The following is a 26,554-nucleotide window of genomic DNA, read 5'->3' on the forward strand; positions in this document are numbered from 1 at the left end:
TCCAGCACCCCTTTGCAGTCAGGTGAAAACCATACACCCCTTACTAAGTCCACAATATAATGTATGTTATTTAATAAATATAAGAACCCACACCAATGTGTCCCCACAAGAATGTTTTTTTGAATTTCAATTCAAGTTCATGGACCCCTTGTTAAGAACCCCTGCTTTAGATCAATTTCTCTGTGATTAGAGGAAAGCCACCTACGATTTGAGGGGGTGAGAGGTAATGGTTACACAAATTCTATCCCGGACTTAGTAAGGCGCCTAAAATTTTACTCTGTTCAGGAGAAAGGAGAAAGAAGGAAAAACAAACAAAAAATCAAGCTAACTAAAACTCCTTGCTTTTTTCGCTGTCCAGCACGCTTACTTTTTGTTTATTACACCGAGATCTTCTCGCCACCTGGAGGTAAAGGCAGCATTTGCAGGTACCCAAGGAAATCTCCACATTTGCTGGCGGGTGGCCAGGCAGCCAGGGGTGGCGCTTCTCAGACGTGCGGCGATTGCCTACTAGCAAGGAGCCCCTTCTCTTCCCGCCTTTTGTCACATACACACACGCCCCTCGCTTTTCTTCCTAATGATTAGGTTGAGTTCTGCAATCCCTCCGTGGCTCCCAGGTTCTTTCGCTCCCAACGCTGGAGCGCGGACCCGCCCCACCCACGCGGGAGCGCGCCCGCGCGGGGCCGATAAATGCCTCCTGCCCGCGGGCCCCGCGTGCGGCCCCCGCCCACTCGCCCGGGCGCTTCCCCTTCCCCCGATAGTGGGACCTCCGCCCATGGAGGAGGAGGACACGTACCTGAAGCTCTATCTGGACCAGTGCACCGCCGAGGTGAGCCTGGACGCCGTCGTTTCGCCGCACTTTTGCCCAGCGCCAAGTACTGTGCGCTAAGGGCTTTTCCTTGGTTACCTTGATTAAAACTCAGAGCGACCTTACGAAGTGGATCCGAGTATCTCTCTTTCCAGATGACGACCTAGAAAGCTCTGAGGTGAAATAGTTTGCCCAAGGGTACCAGCCAGCGTTCGGATCTGGTCTGGTGTGAATTCCTCTCGAGGCCTTTAATCGCTAGCTTAGACCGCCACGTGATGAGTTTCCTCCAGTTTTGGGCAAGCGTAGACTGACGATTCCGTGGAACATTTATGTTGTACTTTCAAGGGATGGCAGCCTTTGATACCAGTCAATGAATAGCACCGAGGTAGAAATAGTGACCTTCCACAGCATTTAGTGTGGCCAAGGAGAGTCCACGGCAGGAGGGTTCTGGGAAAGGGGAGTTGATGTTTCTGCAAAAACCGTTTAACAAAAAATTTCTTTGGAAGCCAAAATACTGTGCATATATATATATATGTATATATCATAAGTACATCCCCTGAAATCACTGAGGAGGAGACTAAGGTTCTTTTACATAAAATAATTCCCCTTCAGCATCTTGTTGCTGTTGACTTCCATTCCCTGAATTTTAGTTTCTTTGGACGAGGGCTTTGTTCTTTGTTAAAATACCATGATGGGAGAAGGGGCAAGAGAAACTCATGCAGCTATTAGTGCTTTTGTGTGAATTGGTTGGTTGAGATACTTTCCAGCTGGGACAGGAAAGGCCAGGGAAATGATTTGAGAGGATTCAGCTCACCATTTTCCCCATCTGGGTTTTCTTAGGGTCATTCGGTAGTAGTGGAGAGGCCAATTACATAATTCAAAATGAAATAGAGATAAAAAAAAAAAAGAGTATTTCAAGGGGAGCAGATATAGCTCAGTGGTTGAGCACCTGTTTCCCATGTTCCCATGTACGAGGTCCTGGGTTCTGTCCCTGGTATCTCCTTTCAGAAAAATAAGAGAATAACATCACTTTTCTAAGTGTTTTCTTTGAACAGTTAATCACCTCTGCCATCTACTGGGTTTGTATTTTACTAAAAGGGCAATTCAACAGGATCTAGCCAGACATTTTTATGTTAGCTGAGGTAGCTTTTTCACTGAGAAGAGGCAACACAAGGCATTCTTGACTGGTAAGCTACAGAAGAAAAATCTTCTAAGGGACGAAGGTTATCCTGTAAGCAGGGTTTAGAATCTGGATTCCAAGCCTGCAACTTGGGTGAAACAAGTGTACTATATGTATCAAGATAAGAGATATTTTTCAATAATAAGCAAATCCATTTTAAACCATGAATTCTGTATTAGCTGCTTCTCACTTGCACACCTCATTTGCTCAGTTGATGGATAATGGATGTTAAGCAGCCTTCCTTGGACTGGAAATACAGCAAATTGATTTTAACTGTTCCTGTCATTTAAATTTCAATACTTTTTCCTTTGTTAAATCCCATAACTAGAATGTCTGCTTCTCTTTGGCTGTAAGGAATAGCATTTACTCTTTAGTGGAGTTTGATTAGCACTCAAAACTGTATTTTAAATTTTGCTCACTTATTCTTTTTAAAATATGAACTTTAAATGATCTTTAAGTCAATTAAAGTTCGTAATTAGCTTAAGGAGTACAGTAAATTTGTTTCAAAGTACGCACAACTTAGTGCATGGCTGCTCAATTACCTCTATTACAAAATCGAACTTAGTGACACTTGGTAGATTCTAACTCAAAAGCTTGAAAATGTTTTTTCTGAATTTTAAGATATGCCTTCCTATTGTTATAAATTGAATTTTAACCCTATTAACTTGATGGTACTTTGTGGAAAGAGGCAGGGCATGCGTATATAAGCTATCTTGAACTGCCCTGCTCACTAAACATGTTGCTTGCCTGCCACAGTGGTGTCCCATGGTGTGACATGCTGTTCTGTTTCATGTTTTGTCTAATTTGGGAACTGCCTAGGATGACTTTGCTCCACCTGAGTCTCCCCTGTTCAGCCCAGTTGTGCCTTATGATGTGTACGTGCCTCATCCATCCAAACCAGAGACTGCATTTAGTTCCTATCTTGAACAAGTCAAAGAAACATCTGGTGACTTCTCATCTGTGGATCTTAGCTTTCTACCAGATGAACTTACTCAGGAAAACAAAGACCAGCTGGTCATTGGAAGCAAGAATGAAATTGAAGAAAACTGTAAAACTCAAAATCTTCAGTGTAAGTTGCCATTACCCAGCAAACAGGACGTTGGCCTGGGCTTAAATGGTGACAGTGACTTATCAAATTCCCATTCACATCAGCACCCTAGTGGCATTGACTCAGTCCAGCCTTTTCCTGAGGAACCAAACTCTGACTCCATGCCTCTGGTGTCCATAACTCCCATGACACCAATGACTGCTGTTTCAGAATGTTCTGGAATTGTGCCTCAACTACAGTAAGTTGGGGAGGGGAAGGGCTTGGTTGGTTTTGTTGTTGTTTCATTGTGTTTTTAAATGAGTGATGTTTCTGTGTGCTTGTCTTGTGTCCCTGAATGTAAAGACAGCTAATGTCAGGATAGTACTGTAGGGAAGAAAATTTTGGTTTGTTATTTCTTGTTTTATAAGTTAATTTATTGTGACTTTAGACAGTATCTATAGAATGAAGCACTAATTCTTGATCTCCTGAGAAGGGGTTAAGGATTAGGACATGCTCTTGAAGTATTGTGTTTTTATTAAAGCACTGTAGTTGATGAAAATTGTGGGTAGGGTTGGATAAACACAAAGGATATAAAGATATAAAACTGAATTTTATTTGCAAAATGATTTGCGATTGTGTTTTCTATTTTGGGGCATAGTTTTGAAAGATTTAAAACTTAATTTTAGTCATTAAATTTTAGGAAAAGCTATTTTAGTACTTCACGTTGGGATTCTTACATTTTACTAGGGACCATGTTGCTATGCATTTCATATTTAGAATAATTCTCCCCCTAGGAAGTCATCAATATACAATCTGTGAAAGGAACTTAACTCATAAGTTTTAATTTTTTTACTTTTTTATATCAGATATAATTTCATAAGTTGGCTTCTTTCTTCAGGAATATAGTTTCCACTGTAAATCTTGCCTGTAAATTGGATCTGAAGAAAATAGCTTTGCATGCAAAAAATGCAGAATATAACCCAAAGGTGAGATTTCTTTGTATTTATTTCTACAATTAGCTTCTCTTTAGATTTACTTTTCCTCATATAATCATGATATTGACTCATTCCCTTTTTTAAACAAAAATTTGTTAGGGAAAAGCTTTTGGCAACTCAAAATTAATTTAAAGGCAGAAATCTCATTGTTTTGAAGTAGTTTTTGAAAATCTCATTTTCTGTGCTGATAAAACAGTTATTGGGCAGTTCCTAAAAGTTAATATCTTTCAAAAAAGTTTCTTCAGTATGACTATATCCATATGTCTATTGGAACCCTAATTTTTGAACAATGCTATCACATTCCTGGAAATAATTTTTTAAATGACTCACTTAGCTGACACTTCTGTAATTTTCACCTACAGATTCTCTTATTTGAGAAAGCTAAATTTTACACTTTAAAGTGTAATATTCAAGCTTCCACTTACTAATGATGAATTGGTGCTTTTATCCCCCTTTCAAAGTTTAATAAAGTCTATTTTTCCCTGTGTTCTGCCAAGTCCAGGCATCCCATTTTCAATGGACTGACTAAATAGGGGAAGTGGATTTAACTCAATCAACATTTAATGATTTGCAAATCTCTGTCCATAGGAGTACAAAGATGAAGACACCTGGCCCCTACTGGGAAAAGTTCACTGTTTGGTTTGGTGGAGGATTTATGGCATTAGATAAAAAAGGCTACTTTAGTAGGAATCTAGGGGACCTTGCCAGCATCACCAATTTATGGATTATTTGTTTTTGCCATGGTGATGGTGGTGTTGCTGACATCTGAATTTAGTTGTTACCTGAAATCTACCCAAATACAACATCACTTTCCTTTTTATGTCTCATATGCATGACTTGGTATGAAGAAAACAGAAATATAAGTTCTGGGTCCAGCAAGCTGAATGAAATGCTAGGATTCTTATGGCCAATGATTGATCACATGATTAATGGATCAGCATTTTAAGCATACTTTATCCTCCCCATCCTCAGCTCTCCCCTCACCTTATTTGGGTATATAACATCTGTCCAAAGTTGTACTTGACAGCCAAAGAAATTCTGGCTTGGCACTTAAATCTGTCTTACAAAGTGAATACCAAGTGAGAGCGTTCCCTTTAATAGACACCTGGAAATCATTAAGACTTGATCAGCTCTGTATGGTGCTGACTTGGTGTTCTTTTGCTATCTGTTAATGCTTCAAATTCTTGCCAGGCCAACCTGGAAGTGATCAATGGTCCTGTGAAGAAGCCCCAACCCATGGAATGTGTAGTCTTACATAGTACCCATGACACGTTCCTTCCCAGTCTAATGGGGGAGAAAAGACAAGGTCCAGAAAGGGCCTGCATAGGACTAGTTGGAGGATCACGCCACCTAATGGCATGTCAATGTGATGGGCCAGTGGTTCTCACCCCTCACTTGCATCAGAATCACCTGGAGGACTTGATGCTGCTAGTCTGAGGACCCCATTTGAGAACTGTGGCAGGCAGAACTTGACAAATCAGTTTGGTCACCCATCCTCAGCATGCCGAGCAATACATTCTGCTCTATACTTGGGTTGCTTTTAAGTACATTCTAGACTCTTGGCAAGCCTGTAACAGGCTTTTTACGCTTGCTTTCACTTTCAGATTGTCTTTGAAAAAAGTAAGTGCTTCAAAGTAAAAAGCATGCACTCTGGTCAGTTGTGGTTTTAAATCTAGCTTTATCATTTACTTTGTAATCCTGAAAGTTAGATAACTTCTCTATGACTTGGTTTCCTCCTGTACTAAATGGATTAATAGTGGACTCAGCACAGTCCTGTCATGAGGATGAATGAAATAAAACCTGTAAATCACTTAGCATAGGCACTCAAAATTTGGTTGTTATGGTTATTATCTGTTTTTTCCAAGTAAATTTTAGAATCATAATTATTCCTGTTAAGTAGTCCTGATGTGGGGAGAATAGACCCATACATTCTTTCATTTTCCCACCAAATCTCAGCCTTATTGGAGGCCGTTTTCATAGCTTAGTTTGTCAACTTTATGGCGTTATTAATTCCAAGCAGAGGCTAATTCTTCCTCTGGCTTCTGTGCACAGAGGTTTGCAGCTGTCATAATGAGGATCCGAGAGCCCAGGACAACTGCCCTCATATTTAGCTCTGGGAAAATGGTCTGCACAGGAGCCAAAAGGTATGAGGAACTACTCCACCCTCCTGCCAGACCAACAATTCAGTATGTAAAGCAAAGGAGGACAGCATTAATGTTCTAAAACACAGACTGGGAGCAAAATAGGTCTCTTTGCTGAAGATTTAATTTCAGATGATGAGATATTTGTTGTTCAAATCTGTTTGGCTCTTGAGTTTCTGACAGTGGGTTGTGAGAGTTGGTTAATAAAAGAGACACTGGTCTTATCTCCAGAAATTTACCCAAACCTTTTCTAATTGGAATAGCAAGAGTTTGGATAAAGAGGGATACTAGTATTTGCATAGGAAAAGGATCATATTTAACATGTTTGTGGAATGAACATGTACATAGATATTTATTAGTGGTTTCTATAGGAACTTCTGCATGATAGTGACAGCTAACTTTCCAAGAAACTACAAGGCTATGCAAACTCTTGAAATTTGAACGCAAACATCAGCACTATGGGTAATGTAATGCGTCATTTAGGTGAAATGTAGTTTTTAAAACTGGAAACCATTTATCTTGCTGTTCACTTGGGGATGTGACCTTCTAGCAACATGTCAGGAGTTGGAAGTGGGTGAGGCGAATCAACCTTAAATGAGATAAAGTATATGAAATTATTAATGCAATGGCTGGCCCCTGGTAAATGTTGAATAAATGGTGTTTGGTCTGTTATACATTTTAAAGCAGTGTTATGAAGAAGCTAGATAGGAAAGATGAATCGAACACTGCCTTTAGTCCAGGCAAACAACATGTTCAGCATGGCTTTTCTCTCAGGTGCTTCTGATTTTCAACTTAAAGATGGGGACAACCCATGAAGAAAATGGAATCCACATGATTCACCCACCAGCTGTTTCCCCTGTATGGTAACCCCTGCAACTCACTGTTGTATCCTAGGCATTTTGTGACACCAGCCCCCCATAAATTTGTTTTGTTTTGTTTTAGGGTTTTTGGGCTTTTAGACCAAATGGGTAGATCTAAAATTTAAGGGTGCATCACGCTCACCAGGAGTGCTTGTTAAAATGCAGATTGCTGGCCCCACCCCTTTGAGTTTCTGCAGGTATTAGATGGAGTCTGAGTCTTTGCATTTCTAACAAATACCCATGTGATGGTGATGCTGCTGATCTGGTGACACACTCTGAGAACCAGTGGAGTAGTAATTTTAATAGTACTTAAAAACAAGTAAAGTATATTACATGTGAAAGGTGACAAATTAAGACATATCAGTTCATGGTTTAGTTCAACTGTATGTTGTGCCATGCCTTAGTTACTAGGAACAAGAGTATGGAAGGAAGGTCCTTGTCCTCATGAAGTCTACAGTTTGTAGTATACATTGAAAGACAAACATGGTACAAATGGTAAAATATGATAAAAAGAAGTGTGTGAACAGTGCAAGTAGTATGGAATACCCAATGCTAAAGGCATCTTTAAATATATTTTCCCATCCCCAGTGAAGAACAGTCTCGACTTGCAGCAAGAAAATATGCTCGTGTGGTGCAGAAGCTCGGGTTCCCTGCCAGATTCCTCGATTTTAAAATTCAGAACATGGTTGGAAGCTGTGATGTGAGATTCTCCATCAGGCTGGAAGGCTTAGTGCTAACCCATCAGCAGTTCAGTAGGTATGGCAGTTATTTAGCTCCTCTGGGAGTTTACCTACATGTTAAAACTAGGCTGCTCCTATGAGGTTCTTTCAGGGAAAGTGTGATTATTAAAAAGACAAAGTAGGTGAAAGGGTTAGTTTGTGTCTAATCTTTTGAAACAGTGGTTCTCAGACTTAAATTACATAATCACCCGGGCAACTTGCTAAAACACACGTTTCTGAGTGGGCTTCCACACGGAGATCTTGCCTGAATTTGCGGTTCACAGGTGATGCCAGTGTTGCTGGTCAGGGACTGCATTTTGAGAACCCAGAGCTATAGACTTATAAACCAGGCACACATGGATAGGGGTGATGGTTGTGGCATGAGGAGAGGGGTGTGATTTGGGTTAGGCAAGTTGGAAGGGGCTAAAAGCTGGTGAGGGGAGAAAGATTTGGAGAGAAGATGAGAAAAAAAGAACCAGACAGGCTATGGCAGCAGTCCTATCTAGTTTCTGTCCTGCCTTTTTTGGGAGGGGGTTTGTTTCTGTGTAGCTATGGCCCCAATCACAGTCTCTTATCTAGTGTACTCATATTCCTAGGGGAGTATCTCTAGCCTGTTTGATTTCTTCATTCCTAACTTCCTATGTCAATAGCAAATGCTGTTTCCTCTTCCCCCAGCTGCTTTGGTGCTTCACACACTCAACTCACTTTCTCAGAAATCAATGATAGGGGAGTAGATGTGGCTGAAGTGGTTGAGTGCCTGCTTCCCACGTGGGAGGTCCCAGGTTTGGTGCTTCCTGAAAACAAAAACAACGAGCAAACAAATGAAAAACCAACTTAGGGAAGCTGATATGGCTCAGTGGTTGAGTGCCGGCTGGCCACTTAAGAGGTCAATCCCCAGCCCCAGTACCTTAAAAAATAATAATAATAATAGAGGCTGCCTCTGGGCAAGATACCTGAAATGGTTTTAGAATCACATGGTGTTCTTAAATTCTTTTGATCTAGCTTGAACTTGTTCTTTCACTTGTACACTTCTCTTTGCCATTGAGCAATCATTCTGTTTAACAGGGTAGATAGGAATCAAATAGCTGTGTTTTTTCTAAGAATTGTTACCTTTCCTTTTAGACTTGATCTGAACAGAAGTTAAAAGTTGCTTTTCTTTAACTTTTAAACAATTTCGGGACATTGTGAGAGTTAGCTTTTAAAATCATGCCATGTTTATTTTCCCTTGATTATGTTTTTTCCTTATGCATTTTTTTCAATACTTAAGCACTTTTATCCCATTTTCCTAAAATCTGAACTTAATGGGAGCTCTTTGTGAAAGCCACTTTTCCTTTTTGAGTATCTTTTCCTCTCTTCAATCTTGGGATGATTCGCAAGTGTTTAATAAAACCTTCATTTTTCACAAGCAACGTGTGGCTCATGTTCTCTTCTGAATTCTCAAGTCATGAGCTCCAGCCTGCCTTTTTCTGAACCAACTTTTTCTGAACATATCTGCCTGAATTCTAAGGTACATATCTATATTAGAATTAGCACACCTCTTTCTGGCTATTTTGGCCTCTAAAATGACGTTGGCAAGATGAGATAGTACTGCTTTTAGCCACTTGGAGTGGGCACATCACTGTTTTATCTTCCTTGGGCCTGTTTTATAATCTCATCCATCCCTTTATTTGGCCAGGAAGCTTGTTTTATAATCCCACAGCTGTCTCTTAGTAGTCTCATTCTTACCACCCTCAAATGCTTTCCATCAGGCCTCCATCCTTACATTATGGGTTATAATTCCAGCATGTATATTCTTAACACATGGCATTAAACACCTCTTTCCCAACAGGTTTATATCTTTAAAATGATGCCACTTTTTATTTGCATGCAGCACTGCAGGGAGCTATGGCACACAACAGTTATTATGATTATCAGGTCAAGTTTGCCTTATGTTACAACCTCAAGTTCATTTAATTCCCCAAGTTCTGAAAATCTGTATATCAGCATCTGGTCTCATGACTTTCTCCTATGTTCCAGGACACCTTCTCCATCAGTCTTTCTCTACCATAATTATTTTTAGTGTTCTGTGAGCATTTTTTTCTCCTTTCCCTTCAACTGTTAATTCAAAGATATCTGATGATAAATATTTGTTAAATGAATAAAATTTAGGTGGCTACTATGTAGAAGATGCTAGAGTGGTAATGGTAAGGAATGTAGCCATGGTCCCTTGCCTTCATGGAATTTACTGTCTAAAAGGGAAGAGAAGACAGTGAAAATAAAATATGGTAACGGTGAAGGAAAAGGCCTGTCTTAGTTCCCAGGACTGCTGTAACAAAATACCACAAACTGGAAGAATTAAAACAACAAGCTTATTGCTTCACAGTTTTAGAGGCTAAAAGTCCAAAATCAAGGTATTGGCAGGGCCATGTTTCCTGAAATCTGCAGGGTCTCGTTGTGGAGTGTTGGCAATCCATAGTGTTCTTTGGCTTGTGGCATAACTCAGTCTCTGCCTGTCACATGACTTTTTAAAAGATTTATTTATCCCCCCCCCCCCCCCGCCACCGTTGTTTGCACTTGCTGTCTGGTCTCCGTATCCATTCGCTGTGTGTGCTGTGTCTGCTCATCTTCTCTTTAGGAGGCACCAGAAACCAAACTTGGTCCTCCCATATGGGAGAGAGGTGCTCAACCGTTTGAGCCACTTCAGCCCCCTGCTTTTGTTGTGTGTCTCATTGTCTTTCCTCTTTGTCTCCTTGTTATCTTGTTGCATCTGTTCACCACATCTGCAGGTTGCCCTGGCTTGCTGTCTTGCTTGTCTTCTCCAGGAGGCACCAGGAACTGAACCTGGGACTTTCCATATGGTAGGCGGGAGCCCAATCACTTGAACCACATCCACTTCCCTTACGATTCTCTTTCAGTTGTTTGTGTCCAAGTTCCCCCTCCTTTAAAGACATCAGTCATATTGGCCTACCTAATCCAGTTTGGCCTCATCTTAACACCTAATGGCATCTTCAAAAATTCTATTTCCAAATAGGATCACATTCACAGGATTGTTAGGACTTTGAACAGATCTTTGAGGCAACACAATTCAGCTCCTGAAGAGACTCCTCAGAGTGTGATGGGGCCATAAAGCAGAGTACTTAATGTGACTGTGGTGGGGAGGAGGTCTAGGAAGACTTGTTGAGGGAAGTGACATTTAAGACTTGAATAAGTCAGAGTTGGTTTTGTCAGGAGATTGGCAAGTGCTTGATATTCTCAGTCCTCATGAACTGTCCCCCAGTCCTAACCAAAACTTCTCCTTTTTTCTGCCTTGCCCTCTTATGGTATTAGGAAATAAAATGAAGTAAACCTGTAATCAAAAGCTCATCTTACTGATACCTTAAAACTGTGGTTCTGGGAGTTCACCACATCTACTTGTCCAAGTCTTTTGTTTCTTCTTTTCTCTCTCAGAATCCTAAGCATCATCTAGAAGAGCAAATGAAAACCTTTCTTCTGTGGCCTAAGCCTTCACTTTTCTGCTTAAGACCTTGTAGTTCCTAGAGGGGTTTACCAGAGCTCCAGCTAGTAATATTCTCTTCCCAGTGTTAGGAAGTAGCCTACTGACATGAAGCAGAGTGATCCAGGAAGACAGGCCTAGCCAGAGGGATCTTTAGAAATCTCAGAGGTGCAGCCTTACCCCTGTGGTGTGTCATCTGGTACATCTGCTATTATTATGATCTTATTCAGTGCCAAATGAAATGGCTTTCCCCCCCCCATAGATTTACCCTATAAGTGCAAAAATTCATGTGAATTATAGGTGTTCCATTTTTTGGATTATTTTTCTTTCTTATATCTGTCCTCCAGTATAACCACTGTTTAGAGAGTAACTTTATTTTTTATCAGCCTCCTCTTACCTCCTGACTTATTTTTTGTGGGCCCCTTGAGCCTTTCTAGGAATCTCTTCTCTTCTAGGCTGGAGTGTAGATAAACAGTTCTTAAATTGTTTGCTCCACTGGAGAATCCTGCTTACATTTAGTAGTAAGTATGAGTGAGTTACTATTTATAGGAATGAATCCTGAATTTCAAAAACTTGGGATAGCTTAGTTTTATAACTTTGTGTAGCATATATCCGTAGATAAATAGAAGTGTTTTTGAGTGAATAGTCAAGAATTTTAGGTTCTGCTAAAACTGCTTAAACGTTAGTAGTTTATAAATGCATTTAATTGGGGTACTTTGAAAATCCAGAAAAAGATCTTTTGTGTAATTATTAACAGACTTTTTTGTGAAAAGATGGAGAATGTATAACTAAGATCTTAAAACACTAAATCTGATGTCCTAAGTTACCTCAACTTGTTATATAGAGAGATCTTAAGATGGCTTACATGTGAAAAAATATTAAGAGGAAAAATAATTTCTGTTCTTGATTGCTTTAAAAACTACTGAGGACAATCAAGACTCTACTTTTATCAAGATGGCAGTAAGGTTTTCAGTAAAATGGCTAACTTATTTACAGCTGCTTTAATATACTAGGTTTTGAATGTTATGGGAAAGTAGTTGACTAGTGATTTTATATATATATATATATATATATATATATAAAATCATTTTTTAAAGGAGGTACCAGGGATTGAACCCAGGACCTCATGCATGGGAAGCAGGCGCTCAATCACTTGAGCTACATCTGCTCCCCAACAGTGCTATTTTTAACTTGTTCCTATCATCTTAACAGTTATGAACCTGAACTATTTCCAGGCCTTATTTATAGAATGGTAAAGCCACGAATTGTGTTGCTTATCTTTGTTTCTGGAAAAGTTGTGTTTACAGGTAAGTTCTAACATATGTTCTGACTTTTTTATAAATTCAGTAACTGTGCATGTGCTTTGTTTTTTCCTTTTAAGTAGCTTTATTCAACAATATATAGGTAATTTTGCTATTATAGAATATCTGGGGGAAAAAAGTAGAAAAAGATGTAAAATCACCTGTAAATCCCAGTACTCAAAACAATACCTTTTTATTTTTGTGACTTTGATAGTCATTTTTACATCCTGCCTTTTTATTAACGCGTAACATTTTTAGCTTAACACATCATTGCAGACTCAACAGGTTTTTTTTAAATTTAAGATTTATTTTATTTCTCCTTACCCCCTCGTTGTTTTTGCACTTGCTATGTCTGTTTTGTTTTCCTTGTTTCTTTGGGAGGCACCAGGAACTGAACCCAGGACCTCAAATGTGGGAGGGAGGCACCTAATCGCTTGAGCCACCTCTGTTCCCTGCTTTGTTGTGGCTCTGATAATGTTTCCCTCCCTGTGTCTCTTGTTGCATCATCTTGTTGTGTCCGCTTGCTGTGCCTGCCCATTGCACCAGCTCACTGTCTTCTTTAGGAGGCACCAGGAACCCAGCCAGGGACCTACCATGTGGTAGGTGGAAGCTCAGTTGCTTGAGTTGCATATGCTTCCCTTTAATAGGCTTTAAATGGCTGTATAACATCCTAGCATAACCTTTTCTGCAAAGGGCCAGATATTTAATGTCTGAGATCTCTGCCACAACTACTGAACACTACCTTTGTGGTAAGAAAGCAGCTATAGACATTACATAAAATAATGGGTATGGCTATATGCAATACAACTTTATGGACTCAAATGTGCATTTCATATTATTTTGTCATGTACTACTTTTTTTGTTCTTAGTTTGCAGGTCCTACAAAAACAGAGCAGGAGGGAGTGGATGTAGGTCAGTGATTGAGTGCCTGCTTTCCATGTACAAGGTCCTGGGTTCAATCCCCAGTATCTCCTAAAAGTAAATAAATTTTTTAAAGACAGGCTGGATTTGGCTGGTAGGCCTGAATTTCCTGAATCCTGTTTTTGTATGTGTTTTTTGGTTTGTTTTGAGGTACTGGGGATTGAACATAGGACCTCATACATGGGAAGCAGGGGCTCAACCACTGAGCTACAGCCCACTCCCCAGTGAGAGTTGGTTTTTTCGTTTGTTTCAGTTTTTAGGAGGTACCGAGGAACAAACTGACCCCTATTTTTAAGTTATTGAATTATCCTTTACTTATTTCTCCCATTGCCAAGCATTTAAATGCTTTCTGCTTGCTACTTATAAATGGCAAAGCATTTAACTTTTTATGTGTGGAGAATTATTTTATTAGTGTAGATGCTCAGAAATGGAACTTTTGTTTGAGGATATGACCTTTTTAAGGCTCTCAGTACAAGCTGCCAAATTCTTTTAAATTAAATACAATACAGATCTATATCGTGCATTTCTATCAGCAATGTTTCTAAGTGTCTCTTACCAAATTCTTAGCAATCAAAACAAAACAGTACAAAAGAACATTAATTGTATATGTAAAGCTTGTATCTCACTGCTTTAACCTCAGAGTAATAGAAATCAATCACTTTTTAATATATCCATCAAGCAACATTTTATCTTCTGTAAATTGTGTGTATATATTACTCATTCCTGTTGTCTACTTGGTTTTTTTTTCCCTTGTACTTTTTAAAAGATGTATTTTATTTCTCTCCACCCCTTTGTTGTTTTTCACTTGCCTTCTCTGTTTGTCTCCCTTGTTTCTTTAGGAGGCTCTGGGAGCCAAACCCTGGACCTCTGATGTGGGAGGGAGGTGCCTAATCGCTGGAGCCACCTCCATTCCCGTCTACTTGGTTTTTAATAATTTTTTCTAAGGACTTGTATCTACTCACAGTAACATTAAAGATAATCAGAGTAATAGAAATCAATAACTTCTCAATATATTCATTAAATAACATTTTTATCTTCTGTAAATTGAGTATATACAACTCATTTCTCTTGTCTACTTGGTTTTTAATAATTTTTTCTAAGAACTTGTATCCACTTACAGTAATATTAAAAATAATGACACTATTATATCTGACTTTTTTTCCTGTTGGCTTTTTTTTTTAAATGACTTTTCTGTAGAGTTTGTTTAATTCTTGATAAATAGTAGAGACTATTTTCCATGCCATTATACTAAAGTTTGCTATTTTTATTTTTTATGACTTGTTACACACTTTATTCCTCTCTACCAAAACAAAAGCCAAGTTTATACTGCATGAGCCAAACTGATCTCCTAGTCCCACCTCCAAATAGCCAGACAGCCAACTCAACATTACATATCCTTTTCCTCCTTATTAATTTGTGATGAATCTTTTTGACCTTTATTCTTATATGCATCTTTTTCCAGGTTTTGTCTTTACTCCAGGATTATACTATTTTAATTATTGTAGCTTTAACTCTAGTGGCCTCTATATCTGACAGGGCCAGTTTCCCTCATTGCTTCTCTTTTTATGATTCTTAGCTCATCTTGAATATTCTTCCAAATAAACTTCAAATTTATAAAACCTTGTCCCATCCAAGAAAAAAATGTTATTTCTTCATTCCCTGATTTAATTTGAGAAAAACTGACAGTTATTTTCTCCATCCAGAAGAATGAATTGTCTATTTTTAGGTCTTATAATGCTCAGTAAAAAGTTATTTTGTAATTGGCTTTTCTTTAAAAAACAACTAAAGTGTCTTCAAAGCCAGAAAATCCTGTTTGGAATTGAAGAAACTTCTGAGTATGGCAAAGCCACAATTCCTTAGATGCCACCAGTTTAGAATAATTAAGATCCCTAGTGACTGACATAAAGTTTACCTCTAGGTCCTAAAGGAAGGTAGGAAAGCTGACCCAATAAGTTGAATAGTATAGATATTAGAGACAAATATGAATGGCTTAAGGGAAAAAACCTTTTAAGACCTTTGGACGAATACTTTCATATAAACGTATGTATCATTACAAATCAATCTTTTAAAAGTGCAAATTTCTAAGAACAGGCTAAGTTTCTGTTATAAGTACACAAAAATAGGTTTCTTTAAATATGCAAGTTCAGATCACCTTTCCCATTTACCCCAAACTTTTTTTTTTTTTAAAGCTTTTATATACTCACTTGCTAAAAGTTTCAAATCACTAAGGAATTGTCATTGGCAATATACCTTTTTTTTTCTTCCAAATTCTCAATTCTTTTTTTTTTAAGATATTACATTAAAAAAATATGAGGTCCCCATTCGCCCCCACCGCCCCCACCCCACCACTCCCCCCACAATAACACTCTCCCCCATCATCATGTCACATCCATTGCATCTGGTGAGTACATCTCCGGGCATCGCTGCACCCCATGTCCCGTGTTCCACACCATAGACCACACTTTCCCACGTTCCATCCAGTGGGCCATGGGAGGACATACAACATCCGGCAATTGTCCCTGGGGCACCACCCAGGGCAACTCCAAGTCCCGAAAATGCCTCCACATCTCTTCTCTTCCTCCCCTTCCCCGCACCCAGCAGCCACCATGGCCACTTTTTCCACATCAATGCCACATTTTCTCGATTATTAACCACAATAGTTCATGAATAGAATATCATTAAGTCCACTCTGATCCTTATTGTATTCCTCCTTCCTGTGGACCTTGGCTTGGTTGTGTCCATTCCACATCTATGTCAAGAGGGGGCTTAGATTCCACATGGATACTGGATGCAGTCCTCCTGCTTTCAGTTGTAGGCACTCTAGGCTCCATGGTGTGGTGGTTGACATTCTTCAGCTCCATGTTAGCTGAGTGGAGTAAGTCCAATTAATCAGAGTGTAGGAGCTGAAGTCTGTTGAGGTCAGGGCCTGGCTATCATATTGTCAGTCCAGAGATTCAAATCCCCTAGATATATCTTAAGCCCCAGCACCAACTACAATTCCAGTAAAGTAGCATAAAAGGCTTGTGAAAAGAGATCCCATCTGAGTCCAGCTCCAGGAAGGAATAATATACCTTCTTTAAAATTTAATACATTAAGTACAGAATAGGCAAAGTTAAATTACTTCATTCTTGCAAGATTTGTATCATCAATTTTGTGGAGGAGGAATGAAATGTTTTAACTGAAGCCCAAATTTTTGCCTGCATTATGGAGTAAGTGCCAGTCCGTATCTTTTGCTGAAATTGTGAATAATTATCTTCTACTGGAGTTTTTATGTACTTAAGCTGTATTGTCTTAAACTGAACTACTGCCTTAGAGCTAGATAGCTGTAGTAGGTTGAATTGCTGCCCCCCCCCCCCAAAATAAGTCCTCACCCTTGGTACCCATGAATGTGACCTTCGTTGGAAAAAGGGTCTTTTGAGATGTGCTTAAAGGTAAGAATTTTAAGAGGCAATCATTCTGGATTAGAGTGGGCCTTAAATCCAGTGACAGTTTCTGTATAAGAAAGAGAAAAGACAGATACAGGGAAAGTGGCCAAGTGAAGACAGAGGCAGAGATGGGAGTGATGCTGCCAGAAGCTGGAAGAAGGAAGGAAGGAATCTCCCCAGAACCTTCGGAGGGAGTGTGCCCCTGCCAACACCTTGATTTGGGACTTCTAGCCTCCAGAACCTTGAGTTGATATGTCTGTTGGTTGACACCACCAAATTTGTAGTAATTTATTACAGTAGTCCCAGGAATTGTATTGTTTTTAAAAAAATCTTTAGTTTTTTTTTAAAGATTTTAAAATTTATTTCTTGCCCCTTCCTCCTCCCTCCCCTACCATTGTCTGCTCTCTCTGTCCATTCGCTGTGCGATCTTCTGCGTCCGCTTGCATTCTTGTCATCGGCAGCAGGAATCTGTGTTTCTTTTTGTTGCATCATCTTGCTGCGTCAGCTCTCTGTGTGCGCGGTGCCACTCCTGGGCAGGATGTGCTTTCTTCGTGTGGGGTTTCTCTCCTTGCAGGCATACACCTAACCCCACGTGTGGGACACCCCTGCGTGGCATGGCCCTCTTTCTGTACCTCAGCACTGCATGTGGGCCAGCTCACCACACGGGCCAGTAGGTCCTGGGTTTGAACTCTGGACCTCCCATGTGGTAGACAGACGCTCTATCAATTGAGCCAAATCCACTTCCCAGTCCCAGGAAAGTAATACAGATTTTGATACTGTGAAGTAAGGTGCTGCTAAAAATGTGGAAATGGCTTTGGAACTGATCACTAGAGGCCAAAAGAATTTTGAGGTACATGATAGAAAAAGTCTAGATTGCCTTGAAGGAAGCGGAGTTGGCCCAATGGATAGGGCATCCGCCTACCACATGGGAGGTCCAAGGTTCAAACCCAGGGCCTCCTGACCCATGTGATGAGCTGGCCCACACACAGTGCTGATAAGTGCAAGGAATGCCATGCCACGCAGGGATGTCCCACACGTAGGGGAACCCCACGTGCAAGGAGTGTGCCCCGTAAGGAGAGCCGCCGAGCACGAAAAAAGTACAGCCTGCCTAGGAATGGTGCCACACACATGGAGAGCTGATACAGCAAGATGACACAACAAAACGTGACACAGATCCCCAGTGCTGCTGACAAGAATACAAGTGAACACAGAACACACAGCGAATGGACACAGAGAGCAGACAACTGGAGTGGGGAGGGTGGGGAAGGGGAGAAAAATAAAAACTAAATCTTAAAAAAAAAAAAAAAAAAAAAAGATTGCCTTGAGGTGGTTGGTAGAAATATGGATGTTAAAGATGATTCTGGTAAGGACTCAGAAGGAAATGAGAAAGATATTATTAGACACTAGAGGAAAATTATCCTTTTACAAAGGGGCAGAAAACTTGGCTGAATTGTGTTCTACTGATGGGTGGAAAGGAGAACTTGTAAGTAATGAACTTAGCTGAGGAGATTTCCAAGCATAGTGCTGAAGGTGCAGCCTGGTTTCTCTATGCCATTTATAGTAGAATGCAATAGGAATGAGATAAATTAAGAAAGGAACTGTTGAGCAAAATGGAACTAGCCCCTGATGATTTGGAAGGTTCTTGGCTTATCCAGACTGCAAAGGATGCTAAAACTAGGAAATTCATTGTTGAGAATTCATGCTCTGAAAAGAAGAACAAGGATGTAGGTGGATAATCTTTTGCTGAAGAGATTAGGTTTGCGATTTATGGATCCAACCAACCCCCTCGGCGGAAGCCAGGAGTAGAGATGGCTTTATCCAGGAATGATTTGTGTAGAACTCTGTCTGATGTTGTGAATCCTCTTGGTCTGCAAGGTTTTTGTAAATGTTATACCAGCAGAAATGCTGCAGGCTTAGACTGAAAGGGAAAGACACTGGGAGAAATGAAGGAAGGTTGTCAGACATCCAATATTCTACAGGCAGGGATGAGCAGATAGTTACTTGGCTGCAACTGTGTGAAAGAAAAAGAAAGAATGACTCTGAGGGCAAAGACACAGAGAAAGAAGTCAGAGAGGTGGGTTTGGAGGGTGGGACCTCCATGGGTCCACAGGGCAGAAGACTGAGCCACAGAAGATTGTTCTCAGGCCTTGAAATCTAATGGAATTTTCCCTGCAGGGTTTTGAACTTGCTTTGAACTGGTATTCACTTTATTTCTTCCAGCTTCTCCCCTTTGGAATGGAAATGTCTATCCTATGCTGCTCCATGTTTTAATTTGGAAGCAGATAACCTGCTTTCTAGTTTCATAGGTCCATACATGGAGATTTTGCCCCAGAGTTGGATCACACCCAGAGTTCTTGCCCATACCTGATTATTAAGACTTTTGAGACTTGGGACTTTCAAGTTGATGTTTAGATGAAATTTTGGACTTAAAGAGTTGATGATGTAATGTGTTGAGATTTTTGGATATGTTAGTATGGTGTAAATGTATTTTGCAAGTAAAATGGACATGAATTTTGAGGGGCCGTGGGGCAAACTGCAGTGGGCTGAATTGTGTCCTCTAAGAGGATATATCCAAACCCTAATCCCTGGTACTTGTAAATGTGACTTAATTTGGAAAGAGGTCTTTGAGACATAATTAAAGATCTTAAAATTAGACCAGCCTGGATTAGAGTGGGCCCCAAATCCTATAAAGAGTGTCTTTGTAAGAAGGAGAAAAGAAGACAGAGATTCAAGGGAGAAGGCCATGTGCAGACAGAAGTGAGAGTTATACTTTGACAAGTCAAAGGATGCCAGGAGCTACCAGAAGCTGAAAGAGGCAAGGAAGGATTCCCCCCTAGAGCCTTTGGAGGGAGCATGTCGCTGGTAACACCTTGATTTGGGACTTCTGGTCTCCAGAATTGTAAGAGAATAAATATATCTTTAAGCTACCAAGTTGTAATTTGTTGCAGCAGCCCTAGGAAACCAATGTAGTGGCCTAGATTATTTCTGCTCCAAACCTGGAGATATTCCTATTTCCTAATTTTAGGAACCTAGGATCTTTTCACCTGAATTAGAAAGTCCAGTGCCCAATTTTGGGGGTAAACTTGGGGAAAGGGACCAAGAAGATCATCTCCTTTTAGCCTTAAGCTGGGGATGGTTGTGGAAAGCCAAGTGGTATCCTAGAGGCTTACACACGGTCTAGTCCAACATAAGGCCAGGGACTCTGGCGAGAAGATTTGGAAGCAAGGTCCCAACAAGGGTAAATAACTTTTGCCTGGAAAGTTTAAGAGTATTGGAATTAGAAATGTACTTTGAATTTGACTTTAGAAAAGAATGGCTCCTAGTACTTCCTTACTAGGTGGTAAATATAGAACATCCATGCACATAATACAAGTATGCGGTAATATGGAACTTTGTATCAAGTGCCATTTCAGCCTTTGAAAATAATTTATCTACCAAAAATTGTCTTACTCCCCTTAAGTTCCAACGCAGCAGTCAACAGGTCCAAGGCTACTTCTGAATGTTCTAATTCTGGGTAGGTGAGGACAAAAAGACACTGCTATCCTATTTTGTCATGGTCCCTGAGAGCAGAAGCAATGGAAGCTGGGCCAAGCTTAACACTACTTTCCCAGGTTAGTGCTTACTTTCTGTGGCTGATGTGACACTTAGGACCCGTGTTTTTTTCTCAAACCACAATATAATTAAAAGTACGGCAAGACTCTGCTGGATTAATATATAATGAACAGCAAATATGACAACTTTTACTTGTAAGATGAGGTATAATAGAGTTAACATATGTTGGGCACTTATGTGCCAGGCACTGGGCTAAGGGCTTTCATACGGATTCTAGTTAACTCTAAGTTTGTACTTATACTTGTTTCCTCACCTGTAAAATGGGTCTAATGTAGAGGTCAAATAACCTTAGCAATGTCAAAGTTTGTATATGCCACAGTAAAGGTGGGACTTTAGGCAGTCTGGCTCCAGAGCCCACCATTTTCACCATACTGGTCCTGTCCCCAGCTCTTTAGGTGTCTATGAAAACTTCCCATGTGGTCTCCTGTGTGCTGCCACCTTAATTCTCCTTGTCAGCTGGAGAAATTTAGTGGTAAGAGGTAGCTAAGAGGCTAGATTCTGGAGTCCAACTGCCCAGTTTTACTACAGGCTTTACCACTTATTTACTATGTGACTTTTATTTAAAATTTTCCACCTCAGATTCCTCATCTGTAAAATGGGGGTGGAAATAGAAACTACCTCCTAACTGCAGTGAGGAAGCAGTAAACAGTGTCTGGCATCTGGTAAGCATAATTTGTTAGCTATTATCTTAGTGACAGCTCATTCTCCTTGTTTTTTCCCTATCATTGAAAAAGACTGAAATTTTGCTGTGTTGCCTTGCTCTGATAGGCATATGAAATCCAAGAGGCTTCAGTAAAATGCTTCACATATTTTCCTCTAGCATAAAGGACTAAGAAGCTGGGTCACTGTTACCAAAGTTTACTCTTGGTACTCTCTCTACATCATTGTTTCTGGGAAATGAGTAAGTCAGAGGACACAATTCTGGGAAGAGCTGTGCTGGGCAGCAGAAAAAATGGCAAAACTGACTAGTGAATGGACCAGAGAAATAACAAAATATTTCCTTCAATATTTACCAATAATCCTCCACTAATAGCAAGTTAGTAATACTGTAAAATGCATAAGTTGAGGGGTTTAATGCTTTTTTAAAAAATGTGTAAGATTTGACTTCTATGCATACAAATGTGGCTTTACTTGGGAAAATAAGATGTGTAGTATGCAGTATGTACTGTAAGAATAAAACTGGAAAATCCAAATAGTATTGGAAATTGATATTTGGGCTAGAAAAGGTATAGGGGTAAGCTTACAAATTTTATCAACAGATGACAGTTAATAAATTTGGGGTACCTACCAGGTATACATACTGTTAGGTGCTGAAGAAAAAAAGCACATATAACACACTAGACAGGATCTAGCCTGGAGAAGGAGAACCCAAATTACATTGTGCTGGCTGTTATAGAATCAAAGAAGTCATCCCAACACCACTAATTCTGAAGTACACTCTTCTGGAACAAGAAAAACAGCTTAGATTTTGTAATATGTCATGGTTTACAAAGAACTTCTTATAAATATGAGCTCACTTAACCCTTACAGTAACCCATGAGAAGGTTATTTTCCTTATTTTACACGTAAGGAAAGTGAAGCTCAGAGACATTAAACAATTTCCGTGATCCCAAAACCAGTTAGTGGTAGAGCTGGCATTGGAAGCCATTTGCTGTGATAGCAAAGCTGACATTTTCTCCAATGTATGAGGCCACAAGAATTTTCACCTCAATCACCAAGGGTAGGAATGACTCTTATTCCCAAAAGCAGTAGTTGTTACAGTCTTAAGCAAAAGTTACCATTCATTTCTTAAAAGGCAAAGGTCACCCCATCAGAGCCTGGGGCTAAAAACTGGGGTTTTTGATTGATTGGCGAACTTAAGCTCCCTTGAAATTTTGATGCGATTAATTTAGTGAGGAAATATTAGACTAAATTTTTTTTTTTAAAGGAGGTTCAGGGGATTGAACCTGGGACCTCATATATGGGAAGCAGGTGCTCAACCACAGAGCTATGCGTGTTCCCCAGAGCCACTCATTTTAACATCTGGTCACACATTCTGGCAGTATGAGACAACTTTTGGTGTAAACGAAGGAACACTGGATACATGAGCTCTTTCCCTGTCGATGCTACCTTGTGATCCAGGGTAACTTCATTTTCTTGGGCCTCAGTTTCCTCAGCTCTGAAAAGAGGAAATTGTACTAGATAATCTCCTTAAGCTCCTGATGTGCCAATAGTTGTTTTTCTTTTTTAAATAAACTTTTTAAAAAAAATTTATTTCTCTCCCCTTCCCCACCCTCCCCAGTTGTCTGCTCTCTCTGTCCATTTGCTGTGTGTTCCTTTGTGACCGCTCCTATCCTTATCAGCGGCACCAGGAATCTGTTTCTTTTTGTTGCATCATCTTGTTGTGTCAGCTCTCCATGTGTGTGGTGCCATTCTTGGTCAGGCTGCATTTTCTTTTACACTGGGCAGCTCTCCTTACAGGGTGCACTCCTTGCGCGTGGGGCTCCTCTGCGTGGCATGGCACTCCTTGCGCGCATCAGCACTGCACATGGGCCAGCTCTGCATGGGTCAAGGAGGCCTGGGGTTTGAAGCACAGACCTCCCATGCGGTAGGCGGACGCCCTATCCATTGGGCCAAGTCTGCTTCCCAATAGTTGTTTTTCTATGACATAAAATAATGCTCACCCTCAATGTCCATTCTTCCTTGGGTAATGGGTATTTTCTGCTCCCCATGGAGGAGGCCAGAATGCTATATTCTTTGTGCTTGAATGGAATCCTCAGGTATGATTTTATTTTTTAATGTGTTATGTAATGAGTTAAGTATATAGTTATCCAAAATACTTGACCTGGATACTCTGTTTCTCAATGAGATATAAAAAGGGAGAACTTTGGTTTTTGCATTTTTGTGGGTATGTGCGTGTTTGCCGTATCTATTAGGCTCACTGTGTCCTAACAAGAATTATATCCATGTAAATGTACCCAGAAGCCAAAAGTCCATAAAATCAAAGGGAGTTATTATTTTTTTAAAAACATACACAAAATTGTGCTTTATTTATTGCTTACCCAGCTCAGTGTCTGGTTTCTACAAAATCAGTCTCTTCTGAAACTAAAATTTCAGTGCTGTAACTAAAATGAATTAAGACTTAAGGGTTTGTTTTGTTTTTCTGCCCCAAAGACACACAATTTCTCTTTCATGTCACTCTTCTCCTTGCCCCACACCCTTGAATGTAGAGGCCCACAAAGAGTAAACTTCTTAGCAATAAATAACTTTTTTCCCTCCCCTCTCAAAAAAAAAAAAAGCTTATAAGGACTTCATACTTGATTCTGAATCCTGATTTCTACCTGCTTCTCAAATCTGTTGATCCTTCTTTAGATAATTACTCTTGTTAGTCCTGTGATGAACCCAAATAACCACTTCTCAGGGGCTTTTTCTGCTCTATAACTTATGGAAGCTTTTCTCCTGTTCAACTTTCTAGCTCTCAAGGAAGTCTTGTTCAACTTAAGCTATTTTCCATTTCTCTTCATGCTAACAGTTTTTACATTCTTTGGATTAATTTCCTTTCCAAACTTATACCACCCCTTCTGCCTCCTGCCCACGGTAATTAGTTTCCTCAATAGCTGATAGCTCCCTGTAAACATAAACAATACTAGCAATCCCCAGTCCTTAGTACAATGTGGCTGCATAATTTCAAGGGTGGAGGCGATGGTGATGGTGAGGGAGGAGTAGTAACTGACATAACATTTCTCAAGGGTGGGGACTGTGTTTAATTCATGTTTTTATCCCTCTAACTCCTAGAGCAGTTATAACGATTCCCTGAATTACCTAGGACTCCAAGGTTGACAGTGGTACAATTTTTCCCTCTAATAATCCCTTCCCATACATTAAAATTTAAAATGCTAGAATAGCTCCAATTTATCTCAACCTGTTAGTTGATATTAAAAAATCAAGATGTTAACTAGGCACTCATGGATGAAGGGACATTTCCTTTTATGGTTGGTAAGTATCTAGAGATGCTGATGAAGTTACTCTTGGGTCATGTTTGTATGCGTGCTTAGAGGTAGCATTCTATATTTCATACTGAGCAGCATGTGGCTGTACACTATCTACGTGTAGATGACCCCACATAGCAGAAATGTTGGAAAATTCTGTTCTAGGGTGTGCATGTTGTGGGAATGTTACTGTAGTTACCAAAGTCTTTTGTTTTTACCCAGAAAAAATGCCACCATAACTTCTCAGGTAAAACTAAAGAGATGTCATATTAAATAACTTGGGATAATACAGTGAAATGTTGGTGTTAAATCTCTTTTGGTATTGTTTTTATATTAAAGATTATATAACCTTGGATTCTTTTATAGGTGCCAAAGAACGTTCTGAGATCTATGAAGCATTTGAAAACATCTATCCTATTCTAAAGGGTTTTAAAAAAGCCTGAACATTTCATTCAACATCTCAGAGTACACTAGTTGGAATATGTACATAAACCTAGAACAGGAACTCTCGGATTTTTCTTTAATTCTGGATATTCATGTACATTTTGACTTCACTCATGAAAGGATGATTCTATGTGAGTAACCATGTCTAAGAAATGAAGAAAAGTTCATATTCAAAATGACTCCTGTATGTTATTAAAACTGGGTAACTAAAATTTCTTCAGAATTGGAGGTATTTAGGGCCTTGCTAGAATATTATAGCATCATTAAAGTTCAATACTCTACACTGTTATGTGAAGTCTATAAATATCTGTTATTTGAAGATACATAGCAACATAAAATCTTCAAATAACTCCATAAGTTAGATACTGTCTTGAATATCTAGCAATGTAGGGATTAATGTGTCTGTTTTTTGCCTTTTAAAAATATTGCATAGATGACTCTGACCATTAGGTAATGGTGTTGTGAAGGATCCTGTCAGAATACAAATGAAACACGAATGACTGAACTTTAAGAAAAATTAAGTATCCTTTTGTTTGAAATGATCAGAAAATTACTTCTCATTTAAAAATTTTTAAAAACCATTCAGGTTTCATGTAAGCTGTTTGGAAACAGCATAGGGAATTTCTGCTTTCAGCTTATTTTTGTAATACTATGTAATTATATTAAAACAGACCTATGAGATGAAGTAGATGGAGCAAGAGTTCAGATTCGAGAACTAATTAGACTGTAAGATCACCAGCAATTGATGATGGCTGAAATGTGGAGGTTAAAAGGGAGGGAAGGAGCTGACATGACTCTTGATCCTAAGTAGTAGGTAACTATGTCCTTCACTGAGATACAGAAACAAGGATGTGGGGAGGCAGAATTCAGTTTCAGACCTGCAGAGTTTGTGGTGGACATGTAACATCACCTGATGCCACAGGCAGTTAGGAACCCTTAGGTCTAGAACTTGAGAGGAGTATGGGCTAGAAAGAGAATTTAGGGGAGTCCTCAATGAATTAGCCCACTAAATTAATCCTAGTGACTCACTGGAATAGATAACTTGTAAATCTCAGTATGACCTATAAACCTTTTTTTTTTTCATTCTGTAAAGACATATTCAAAGACTTAATTATTCTGATATAACCCTATAAACTAACCCTACTTACCTCCACAGAAAGAAACTTCAAGGGAAATCCTAACCGTCCAATTCAAATTCTCAGGGCATGGTCCAGGCTAGAGTAGGGATACCGGCCATTAAATGAATAAAATTCGGTTTTCAGAAAGTCACAACTTTGATTTCCATATTCAGTATGGTACCTGATTGCCAGGAAATGACTCACTCTCACGAGGTAGAGAGGTACTGTATGAGATAATTACCTTTAGAGATACAATTAACAGATGAGAAAACAGGCATAGAGAAGTTAAAGTTGCCCCAGATTGCACAGGTGGTAGGTGGGTGAGCCAAAATTCAAACCTAGTTCTAAGACCCGGCCCCCTCACACAACTTTGTTCTAGTTTTCACCGAGTTTCAAAGCATCCATAGCGAATTAAAGAAATTACCTTATTCACTCAATCCTGAGAGTATCGTATTACCTTTTCTTGGGGGGGGTGGGGAGTGGCACAAGTTTGAGTTCTTGTAGCTTTGACATAATTCAGCAAATGATGACATGTTGTTGGGTAAACTCGCCCCGCTGACATTTTC

General features: G+C 39.7%; 1 protein-coding gene across 1 annotated transcript; it reads left to right on the top strand.

Moving 5' to 3' along the window:
- Positions 1–386: 386 nt before the first annotated feature.
- Positions 387–24,869, top strand: TBPL2 (TATA-box binding protein like 2). The gene is made up of 7 exons (XM_071212079.1): positions 387–826; positions 2,805–3,271; positions 3,911–3,998; positions 6,060–6,151; positions 7,597–7,764; positions 12,412–12,506; positions 24,793–24,869. The coding sequence occupies exons 1-7, from the start codon at positions 575–577 to the stop codon at positions 24,867–24,869; spliced, it is 1,239 nt and encodes a 412-aa protein (XP_071068180.1). The 5' UTR covers positions 387–574.
- The last annotated feature ends 1,685 nt before the right edge of the window (positions 24,870–26,554 follow it).

This window comes from Dasypus novemcinctus, chromosome 3 (genome assembly GCF_030445035.2).
Source record: "Dasypus novemcinctus isolate mDasNov1 chromosome 3, mDasNov1.1.hap2, whole genome shotgun sequence".
NCBI lineage: Eukaryota > Metazoa > Chordata > Mammalia > Cingulata > Dasypodidae > Dasypus > Dasypus novemcinctus.